At 39.8% G+C, this 11,504-nt stretch overlaps 1 protein-coding gene across 1 annotated transcript; it reads left to right on the top strand.

The window, feature by feature from the left end:
- Positions 1-929: 929 nt before the first annotated feature.
- On the top strand, positions 930-11,450 carry LOC106608104 (uncharacterized; the record flags this gene model as incomplete). The annotated part of the gene is made up of 11 exons (XM_045713570.1): positions 930-1,226; positions 1,459-1,782; positions 2,784-2,894; positions 2,992-3,020; positions 3,117-3,164; positions 3,305-3,376; positions 3,686-3,814; positions 9,056-9,431; positions 9,616-9,657; positions 11,022-11,123; positions 11,296-11,450. Coding segments are annotated over exons 1-11 (1,647 nt in total), but the record flags the coding sequence as incomplete, so codon positions are not given.
- Positions 11,451-11,504: the final 54 nt, after the last annotated feature.

The raw sequence follows: 11,504 nt of genomic DNA, 5'->3' as shown, positions 1-11,504 counted from the left end.
GTCACTTCCTGACCAGTAAAAGGGATTATTTGTCATTGTAGTTTGGTCAGGGCGTGGCAGGGGGTGTTTGTTTTGTGTGTTTCGGTGTTTTTGGTTTAGGTTCTATGTTTTCTATTTCTATGTTTAAATCTAGTTTTCTATTTCTATGTTGGGGTTTTGGTAGGACCTCCAATTAGAGGCAGCTGGTTGTCGTTGCCTCTAATTGGAGGCCATATTTAGTTGGGGTTTGTTTCACTTGTGTTTTGTGGGTGGTTGTTTTCCTGTATAGCCGGTGTTGCCTTACGGAACTGTTTTGTCGTTTTGTTTAAGTGTTTTCTTTAAATAAATTAAGAAGATGAGCACTTTACCCGCTGCGCCTTGGTCCTATCCTTACGACGCCTATGACACTTACATTTGATTACAGACAGTACACCTATGTTGCAATTATATCCGATTTTTTTCTTCCCATGAATGATTGTAGAGGATGTCTTCGTTGGATAGATATTATAGATTTTCTGTAAATTTTGTTGGGTAATATAAGTTTATTGACTAATGTGAAAAGTGTGTAATTTACAGTACTGTAGCATATTACTTTCAGCACTTCTAAGGGCATATATTGCATTGTTTGCTATTGTATTAACTGGTTGTTAAAATAACTAAATTGAGAAGATATCATTATGTTGTGTTTTGGTGATTAAACAAATGTTCTCATAACATTTCACAATAAACCTTTGAATCAGTAGTTGTGTGGTGAGAGATGTTTACAATCCAAATGAATGCACAATGACATGTTTTGAATGAAAGAGTTGCTGCATTTCAAGTGTGACCAGTTTGGTATGTACCACATACTTGTGAAAACAGTACCAAAAACGATAAAAAATAACTAAGCTTGAGCGTTCTCACCAAGGGTGTGAAAAACACTTCTGCTTTGTGAACTTCAGTCCATCAAGAGTCTGAAATGATATAACCACTGAAAGGAAATTGCGCTATGGTGATAGAGAAACTTCCCACTTGGCACACACTGGATGAATCGACATTGTTTCCACGATATTTCAACAAAATTGCATTGAACCAATGTGGAATAGACATTGAATTGACGTATGTGTCCAGTGGGCACTGTATGGTGAGAAACTTGTTGTGCAGAGACACTCCGACAGAGAGAGAGGCAAAGGAGAGAGTGAGGGAGAGGACAATGGTTAAAATGGCTGTTTTGGGACTGCTTGGGTCCCTTTTATATCTGCTAACAGGTGAGACCAGTGTGATATTTAGAGAATAACATGCAAACTATCCATCTCAGAAAACAATATATCAATTCATATTGTAGAATTTCTTTGGTTGAGTAAACATTTTTGTTGTGACATTCTGTGGATATAGTGACTCCATTTATGTGAAAAGCATACCTTTTAAGTATATTAATGGTCCCCATCTGTATTCTAATCTGTATTAAAAAATAATGATCTGATATCATGTTCTTGTCAGGTGTCAGTGGAGAAACTCTCTCTATGTTCTCCAGAGTGGGAGATGATGTCAGTCTGCCGTGTAACAATGTGGTTTATCCAAACTGCTCCTCAACTACATGGATCTATAACAGAGATGGAACTGCTATTGAACTAGTCGGTCTAGGGAAGGTGAAAAAACAACTCAACAACATAGCAGACAGACTGAGTTTAGGGTCTAACTGTTCTCTACATGTTAGTGATGTCAGAGCTGAGGATGCTGGACAATACACCTGTCAACAGTACCTTACAGAGACTGGACTACGACATGGAGCTGATGCCCCTGTTCATCTATCTGTTCTAACCAGTGAGTATCTGTTGCTCTGCAGTGCCAACATTTTCAATGAAAAGATGATCAATTATGTCAGTAAGAGTATGTTTGAGTAAGATTGACCTTGTCATGTGGGTAATGCATACAGGACATTGGAAAAGGACAACAGTCCCAGCACAAAGAAATGTATGTAGTGTATTTGAAATTTGAATTTTGAAGTGACCTTTTCTCTGATTCAACCAGGTGACACTGTCTGAGTAGTTGCATAATTTCAAAGGACAAAACAATGTTATAATTGCGGCAATACGGGTTTGATTGAATTAAACCCCATAGTGTTGATGATAGTAATGTTGCTACTCAACCACATGTGAAACCAATATTCACCATATGACACATTCATCTTATTCATATCCAGAGATCATATCCTCTACAACTGCAAAGAACATCAACATCATCCAGTCCATTCCCTTCTGTTGTAGTAGCTCTACTTTATACAATACATTTACATTTACATTTAAGTCATTTAGCAGACGCTCTTATCCAGAGCGACTTACAAATTGGTGCATTCACCTTATGATATCCAGTGGAACAACCACTTTACAATAGTGCATCTAAATCTTTTAGGGGGGGGGGGGGGGGATTAGAAGGATTACTTTATCCTATCCCAGGTATTCCTTAAAGAGGTGGGGTTTCAGGTGTCTCCGGAAGGTGGTGATTGACTCCTCTGTCCTGGCGTCGTGAGGGAGCTTGTTCCACCATAGGGGTGCCAGAGCAGCGAACAGTTTTGACTGGGCTGAGCGGGAACTGTGCTAGTGGGAGGATCTATAGGAGGACGGGCTCATCGTAATGGCTGGAATAGAATTAAAGGAACAGAGTCAAACGTGGTTTCCATATCTTTAATATGTTTGATACTGTTCCATTCCATTCTAGACATTACAATGAGCCCGTCCTCCTATAGCTCCTTCCACCAGCCTCCTCTGATCTCCATATGACCTCAGGCTCTCTGTACTGAACCATCCTGTCTCTGGTCCTGCCAGGTTCTCCTCCACCAATCCAGATCCTCGTCCTCCATGTGGCTGTAGGAGTGGCTGTCGGAGCAGCTGTGTGTGTTGTTGCTGCTGTCATCGTAGTACACAGAAGGAGAACGCGTATGTCATGAAATTAATATATATATAGCCTACCAGATCATAGTGATAGGAAAGTGACACCTCAGATACCTCATTTGAATTTTGCTCTGCTTTTCAGATAACCGAATGTCAGCTGATGACAAAATTGTGAGGAACAAATATACATTATTGCATATTGTATACTTCTCTTTCATTATTTACTAGATCCTGTGCATTGTTTACATTTCATTTTTATTTTTGTAGGATCTGACTGCAGGAAGCCATTCTAACCTATCAACCAATGAGGACAAGGTCAGTAAATCACAATATGATTACATTTCTGTCATTGTATTTACTCATGTGAATCATGATGTTATTCAGCTGTTATCACGTAACGGGGTTAACGTCCAGTTAATTAGTCCATAATCTTATTGTTCTCTGTCCACTTGAAGCATCAACCTGCTGGCAATATCACCTATGCCTCCATCCTCCACTTCAATCAAAACCCCCCGCAGAATGTTGATGTAAGTGAAGCTAAATAATACTGTGTGCAGGTTTGACTCTTACTCCTATATAATGTTTAAAGCCTTTAATTGGTTGTGTCTGACTGTGTGTGTGTCTGACTGTGTGTGTGTCTGACTGTGTGTGTGTCTGACTGTGTGTGTGTCTGACTGTGTGTGTGTCTGACTGTGTGTGTGTGTGTGTGTGTGTGTGTGTGTGTGTGTGTGTGTGTGTGTGTGTGTGTGTGTGTGTGTGTGTGTGTGTGTGTGTGTGTGTGTGTGTGTGTGTGTGTGTGTGTGTGTGTGTGTGTGTGTGTGTGTTTGTATGTGTAGGTCCAGGGTGAGGATGCAGTGACCTATTCCTCTGTTAAGCCCTCTACTACCAGAGGGAGAGAGACAGAGAACTCTGCTGACCCCAGCTCCCTCTACTCCACTGTCAGCAAACCTCAGGGAGCCAAGACATAAGGAGAGACAGAGAACCCTGCTGACCCCAGCTCCCTCTACTACACTGTCACCTAACCTCTGTTGTTTAACCTTTATTTAACTAGGCAAGTCAGTTAAGAACAAATTCTTATTTACAATGACGGCCTACACAGGCCAAACCCTAACCCAGACGACTCTTGGCCAATTGTGCGCTGCCCTATGGGACTCTCAACCACGGTCGGTTATGATACAGCCTGGAATTGAGCCTGTGTCTGTAGTGATGCCTCTAGCACTGAGATGCAGTGCCTTAGACCACTCAGCGCAGCGGTTAAATGTATCATTGAACTTGTTAACTTGACTGAGAACACATTCTCATTTACAGCAACAACCTGGGGAATAGTTACAGGGGAGATTAATGAGCCAATTGGAAGCTGGGGATGATTAGGTGGCTACAGTATGATGGTCAGATTGGGAGTGTAGCCAGGATACCAGAGTTAACACCCCTACTCTTACAGTATCTTTAGTGACCACAGAGAGTCAGGACACTTGTTTTAACATCCCGATTGAAAGGCAGCACCCTACACAAGGCAATGTCCCCAATCACTGACCTGGGATATTTGAGGACATGTGAGGCATCTGTTTCTCAAACTAGACACTCTAATGTACTTGTCCTCTTGCTCAGTTGTGCACCGAGGATCCCACTCCTCTTTCTATTCTGGTTAGAGCCACTTTGCGCTACTCTGTGAAGGGAGTAGTATACAGCGTTGTATGAGATCTTCAGTTTCTTGGCAATTTCTCGCATGGAATAGTCTTCATACAAGAATAGGCTGACGAGTTTCAGAAGAAAGTTATTTGTTTCTGACCATTTTGAGCCTGTAATCGAACCCACAATTGCTGATGCTCCAGATACTCAACTAGCCTAAAGAAGGTCAGATGTATTGTTTCTTTAATCAGCAAAACAGTTTTCAGCTGTGCTAACATAATTGCAAAAGGGTTTTCTAGTGGTCAATTAGTCTTTTAAAATGATAAACATGGATTAGCTAACACAGCGTACCATTGGAACACAGGAGTGATGGTTGCTGATAATGGGCCTCTGTAGGCCTATGTACAGTGAGGGAAAAAAGTATTTGATCCCCTGCTGATTTTGTACGTTTGCCCACTTACAAAGAAATGATCAGTCTATAATTTTAATGGTAGGTTTATCTGAACAGTGAGAGACAGAATAACAACAAAAAATCCAGAAAAACGCATGTCGAAAATGTTATAAATTGATTTGCATTTTAATGAGGGAAATAAGTATTTGACCCCTCTGCAAAACATGACTTAGTACTTGGTGGCAAAACCCATGTTGGCAATCACAGAGGTCAGACGTTTCTTGTAGTTGGCCACCAGGTTTGCACACATCTCAGGAGGGATTTTGTCCCACTCCTCTTTGCAGATCTTCTCCAAGTCATTAAGGTTTCGAGGCTGACGTTTGGAAACTCGAACCTTCAGCTCCCTCCACAGATTTTCTATGGGATTAAGGTCTGGAGACTGGCTAGGCTACTCCAGGACCTTAATGTGCTTCTTCTTGAGCCACTCCTTTGTTGTCTTGGCCGTGTGTTTTGGGTCATTGTCATGCTGGAATACCCATCCACAGCCCATTTTCAATGCCCTGGCTGAGGGAAGGAGGTTCTCACCCAAGATTTGACGGTACATGGCCCCGTCCATCATCCCTTTGATGCGGTGAAGTTGTCCTTTCACCTTAGCAGAAAAACACCCCCAAAGCATAATGTTTCCACTTCCATGTTTGACGGTGGGGATGGTGTTCTTGTGGTCATAGGCAGCATTCCTCCTCTTCCAAACACAGCGAGTTGAATTGATGCCAAAGACCTCCATTTTTGTCTCATCTGAGCACAACACTTTCACCCAGTTGTCCTCTGAATCATTCAGATGTTCATTGGCAAACTTCAGACGGGCATATATATGTGCTTTCTTGAGCAGGGGGACCTTGTGGGCGCTGCAGGATTTCAGTCCTTCACGGCGTAGTGTGTTACCAACTTGTTTTCTTGGTGACTATGGTCCCAGCTGCCTTGAGATCATTGACAAGATCCTCCCGTGTAGTTCTGGGCTGATTCCTCACCGTTCTCATGATCATTGCAACTCCACGAGGTGAGATCTTGCATGGAGCCCCAGGCCGAGGGATATTGACAGTTCTTTTGTGTTTCTTCCATTTGCGAATAATCGCACCAACTGTTGTCACCTTCTCACCAAGCTGCTTGGCGATGGTCTTGTAGCCCATTCCAGCCTTGTGTAGGTCTACAATCTTGTCCCTGACATCCTTGGAGAGCTCTTTGGTCTTGGCCATGGTGGAGAGTTTGGAATCTGATTGATTGATTGCTTCTGGACAGGTGTCTTTAATACAGGTAACAAACTGAGATTAGGAGCACTCCCTTTAAGAGTGTGCTCCTAATCTCAGCTCGTTACCTGTATAAAAGACACCTGGGAGCCAGAAATCTTTCTGATTGAGAGGGGGTCAAATACTTATTTCCCTCATTAAAATGCAAATCAATTTATAACATTTTTGACATGCGTTTTACTGGATTTTTTTGTTGTTATTCTGTCTCTCACTGTTCAAATAAACCTACCATTAAAATTATAGACTGATCATTTCTTTGTCAGTGGGCAAACGTACAAAATCAGCAGGGGATCAAATACTTTTTTCCTCGCTGTAGATATTCCATAAAATAAATAGCCTTTTCTTGCTACAATAGTCATTTACAACATAAACAACGTCTACACTGTATTTCTGATTAAGTTTATGTTATTTTAATGGACCAAAAATGTGCTTTTCTTTCAAAAACAAGGACATTTCGAAGTGACCCTAAACTTTTGAACGGTAGTGTATATAGACTCTGGATTGCTGATGCTATGTGTTGGCCAATGAGATGCTTTGAAGCCACCGGTCGGCCATAGTGGCACTCCCCTAGTAGGAGCAGTCCTCCATGGAAATGAATGGAATTCTACAGTATTTTCAATTAAAAGTTTCAAGGACGAAATTACATGTATTTAAGTATTTTTTTGTTGTAGTGAGGACAGTAACAGTACAAAAAATAAATACTTTAAGGAAAATGTTTTTATATATATTTATTTTTAATGTTTAGCTCACATAATATACATTTAAAGTATGCATAAAGGTGTCTGTAATAGAATAAATGGGTAAAAAAACTAATAAAGACATTAATAAATGCATTTCTATAGCTTCCAAAATATTTTACAATTGAGGAGTGCCAAGATTGCTGCCTGTGGCTTCAATACAGCACCCCCTGTCCGTCATCCAGGGTTTGCACACATCATGGTCTTAACAAACACCCACCATGACGCCCATTAGATTTGCCTGATATCAGACAAACTAAAGGAAGAGAAAACCCCCACCAACTTAGGTTAGGGAGTAAAAGTAACGTGCAACAAACAAAAAAATAGAGACACAAGAAAAAAGGCTTTAACAAGCTCTTATTTCCCCTTACTTACACTTACTTCCCCTTACTTACACTTACTTCCCCTTACTTACACTTACTTCCCCTTACTTACACTTACTTTCCCTTCGTATATTCTTGACGTCTATGAGTGTGCAATGTGTCGGTTTGTTTTTCTTTTTAGATACGTGATGATAGACCACCACCACAATCTTTAAATCTGTGTTAAGGCCAGCTAGTAAAGCAACATCATACCAAGTGGTTAATGGACCACACGCGCCATTCCGTATTCTCAGTAAGTCAAAGAACCAACTTGTGCAATCCAAGTTCTGTTTTTAGTCGACATGACAGGATCATGCTGAATAATCCTTGATGATTTATTAAATCACATTGGTTGTGATCATTAATCCACAATCAAAGTGCTGATGTAGCCAGCCTTTTGATGTAGCCATCCTTTTGAGCTTCTATTTGAGGTTGGTGATGTGGGAATGTCCAGCACAGTCGGATGCTGATGGGAGAATGGCTCAAAATAGTGGCTGGAATGGAGTAATGGAATGGCATCAAACACAAGGAAACCATGTGTTTGATGTATTTGACGCCATTCCACTGATTCCGCTCCAGTCATTACCACAAACTCGAGCCCTCAATTAAGGCGCCACCAATTTCCTGTGATGTACAGTTATAGCCAAACGGCCTGTTGTGATAGAATTGATGTCATCATCCTTGCGCATCAACTTCAAATCGAAGAAGAGGGTATTAACCAATCTAAGAAGTGAAGTCTGGTTAGTAAAAACAAGACAAACCCAACACCACACAGAACAGAGAAAGAAAATGGTTACGGAGGGCAGAGCAAGAGCAACATGGCTGGGGCCCATCACACTCTCATTCCACTGCTGATCCTAAAGCTTATCAATGCAGGTAAGAGGACACCTACTGTAGGATAAAAGATCAGCCATGCTCATTAACCATTCATGCTGTGTGTAGGTTTGTTAACAGGTGGCTAGAGACTAATCTACATAGTATTTACCACTTATAATGGATCCTTTATGAAATGATTTGAGTAAGAATTTTGCTGTGTTACATGGATACTTTTTATTTTACTCTTTAGGTGTGCATGGAAATCAATTATCTCAGTACGTCAATGAGGGGGCTGATGTCAGTCTGCGGTGTGACAATGTGGTTAATTCAGACTGCTCCTTAATTATATGGCTTCACACCAGAGATAGTTTTCCAAATGCTATTCAAGAGGTTTCTAACGGGAAGGTGAGAGTTAACTCAAAGAGAGCTGAAAAACTGAGTGTGGACACTGACTGTTCTCTACATGTTCACAATGTCACAGCGGAGGATGCTGGACGCTACACGTGTCGAATTTTAAAACACTAAACCGCGTTTGACACAGATACTGATACTTATCTGTCTGTTCTGACCAGTGAGTATTTCTGTTTACAGTAAAGTCAAGGATGAAAATCTGTCTTAGTAAAACATATACAATACAAGTATTATAGTATTACAGTATTATACTATTACAGTATTATAGTATTAGTATTATAGTATTACAGTATTACAGTGTTTTAGTATTAGTATTATAGTATTGCAGTATTATAGTATTGGTATTATAGTTTTACAGGATTACAGTATTATAGTATTAATATTATACTATTACAATCTATAGTATTAGTATTATAGTATTAGTATTATAGTATTACAGTATTTTAGTATTAGTATTTTAGTATTAGCATTATAGTATTACAGTATTATAGTATTTGTATTATAGCTTTGCAGTATTATAGTATTAACATTATAGTATTACTCTATACATGAGTGACCTACAACAATACTTTATTCCTTGAAGAGAAACCATGGTAAAATTGAATGTTGTCTTATGTCTCTTGCAGTCTCCTTGTCCACACTACTGACATATCTAAAGCCTGATAGACCAGTAACAATAAGGTGCTCTCTGCACACCTCTGACGGACCTGGAATCTGTAAGTCATTCCTCAATAGTAAAGTTAATCTGAGCTGGGTGGATGAGACTGGTAGGAAGCTACAGGGAGACTCCAGATACCAGCTCACAGGGCCTCGCTGTGATATCACTCTGACTGTGACATTCCAGAAGGAGGACAACAACAGGAAGTGGATGTGTCAGTTGACTAAAATGGAACAAGTGAAGACCTCCGTTGACTTCACCTCCACATTCTCAGGTATGTATTCTTGTTATGCTCCTATAATCTGAATAAATTCACAAGATTTAATGACATAAAAGTGAATATCAAACCTGATCCTTTCTCCTGATATCAGTGATGAGTGAACAAACATACTGCTCTCTACTGTATGTGTCTGATGATGAAGAGTTATTTAAAAGAGGATGTTCTTCTCCTGAACTAGATATTAAAGACACGGATGATGACGTTGGAGAGGAAAAGGACGGTAAGAAACCATCTACACTGTAAAACCAGATAAGTTCTGGCTGTTCAAACATTTTGAGGAAACAATTACCTCAAAAATATGAACTTAAGAAACTTAAAAATAGCTGAACCGAGCAGTACTACCTTCATATGAGTAATACAAATACAGTTTTTTGGACTAAGATATATTTAAATTTAACACCCCACTAAGCAACGACTTCAATAATTTCCCTGTGTGCCTTGGCTCTTCGATTGAATTGTAGCGATACCAGCCATTACTTTATTTGTTCGTGAGACATGGTTGTTGAATTCGTTCATTTTCAGTCCTGTGGCCTTCAAGTGAGTTCCTAGGTGAATATTATTATAATAACATTATAATTAAACCATTATCCATATCATAAAGCGTAATACAGTAGCCTGAAACTTATAGTTTAAGTGGGGTTGCAAAATTCCACAAACGTACCCCAAAAAATGTCCAGTAATCTTCAAACGAGGATTTCTGGGAAATGTACCAGAATTTTGCAACCCTTACTCTAAATCACATCATGCTGGCTTGCAAAGTGATGTGTAACTCATATTGGAATCTATCATGCATTAAAACAATCCAACAGTTGAAATTCGTATTCATCCACACACAACCTGCATTCATAATGACTGCCAGGGTTAAGAACAGTGGGAGGAGACTACCCAAACCATTTAAACTGGAACAACCATTTCAGTAATGGGGCAAATATTCGGTGATCGGATTAGTTTAGAAAAATGTTATTTATCTTTATGTAGCATAACTTTTGAATCAATGAATCAGTCAATGTACATGCAAAAACACAGATATTAAAACTATTCAGAAAACTCTACCTGCAGTACAGCATGCTGGGAAAATAGTTAATTTATTATCATATCTTTCAAAAATGTAGTTGGTGTGACTTCTCATTTAGTTCTGAGTCAGTACCACATAAATATTTTAAGTATTAATAACTTTTAGTACAACTTACTAGAAGTATTTCAGTTAAAAATGCCTTGGGGTTTATGCCTTCCCTGTAGCTCAGTTGGTAGAGCATGGTGTTTGCAACGCCAGGGTTGTGGGTTCGATTCCCATGGGTGGCCAGCACAGAAAAAAAATAAAAATAATGTATGAAATGAAATGTATGCATTCACTACTGTAAGTCGCTCTGGATAAGAGTGTCTGCTAAATGACTAAAATGTAAATGTTTAAAGTGTACTAAGTCAAATTCAAACCCTGTTTACCAAGGCAATGCTTTTAGTACTGTACCTCATTGTGTTTCATCTATGGACTATTGTGTGCCAGTCCATCTTTCACTAACCTCCTTGTTGTGAGCCAGACGGATCTCAAGTGACACAGGTGTGCTCTCTGTCTTCCTCCATCAGGTCTTAAACAGTCGGTGCTGATCGGGCTGTCAATGGGGGTGGTGGTGTGTGTGGCTGTGTGTGTGGCCGCAGCTCTGGTTCTTACCTTCAGAAGGAGGGCGTGTAAGTCAACTATAACTCTCTTATTTACCCACCTGAAGTCAGGTTCTGTTCTATCTGAACTGAACTCATTTCCTTCATACAGTAGATATTTATAATGTTGTATAGAAAAGAAAACATTATTTTTCTTGCTAAATGTGTATTTTATGAATGATTTGTGATCGATTGTTCTCAGATTCTGTTTCAGGAAATCAGATGCCAATCAACCCAGGAAATATGGTGCAAGCAAACAACAGGGACGTAAGTAAATGGGTTGTCAACAAAATAATTCACTTTGATTGTTACTGTGAATATAGTGTGACTGTGTGTGTGTGTGTGTGTGTGTGTGTGTGTGTGTGTGTGTGTGTGTGTGTGTGTGTGTGTGTGTGTGTGTGTGTGTGTGTG

Source organism: Salmo salar, unplaced genomic scaffold (assembly GCF_905237065.1).
Source record: "Salmo salar unplaced genomic scaffold, Ssal_v3.1, whole genome shotgun sequence".
NCBI lineage: Eukaryota > Metazoa > Chordata > Actinopteri > Salmoniformes > Salmonidae > Salmo > Salmo salar.
The sequence above is the reverse complement of the archived record's forward strand: the minus strand, read 5'-3'. Positions and strand labels throughout refer to the sequence as shown.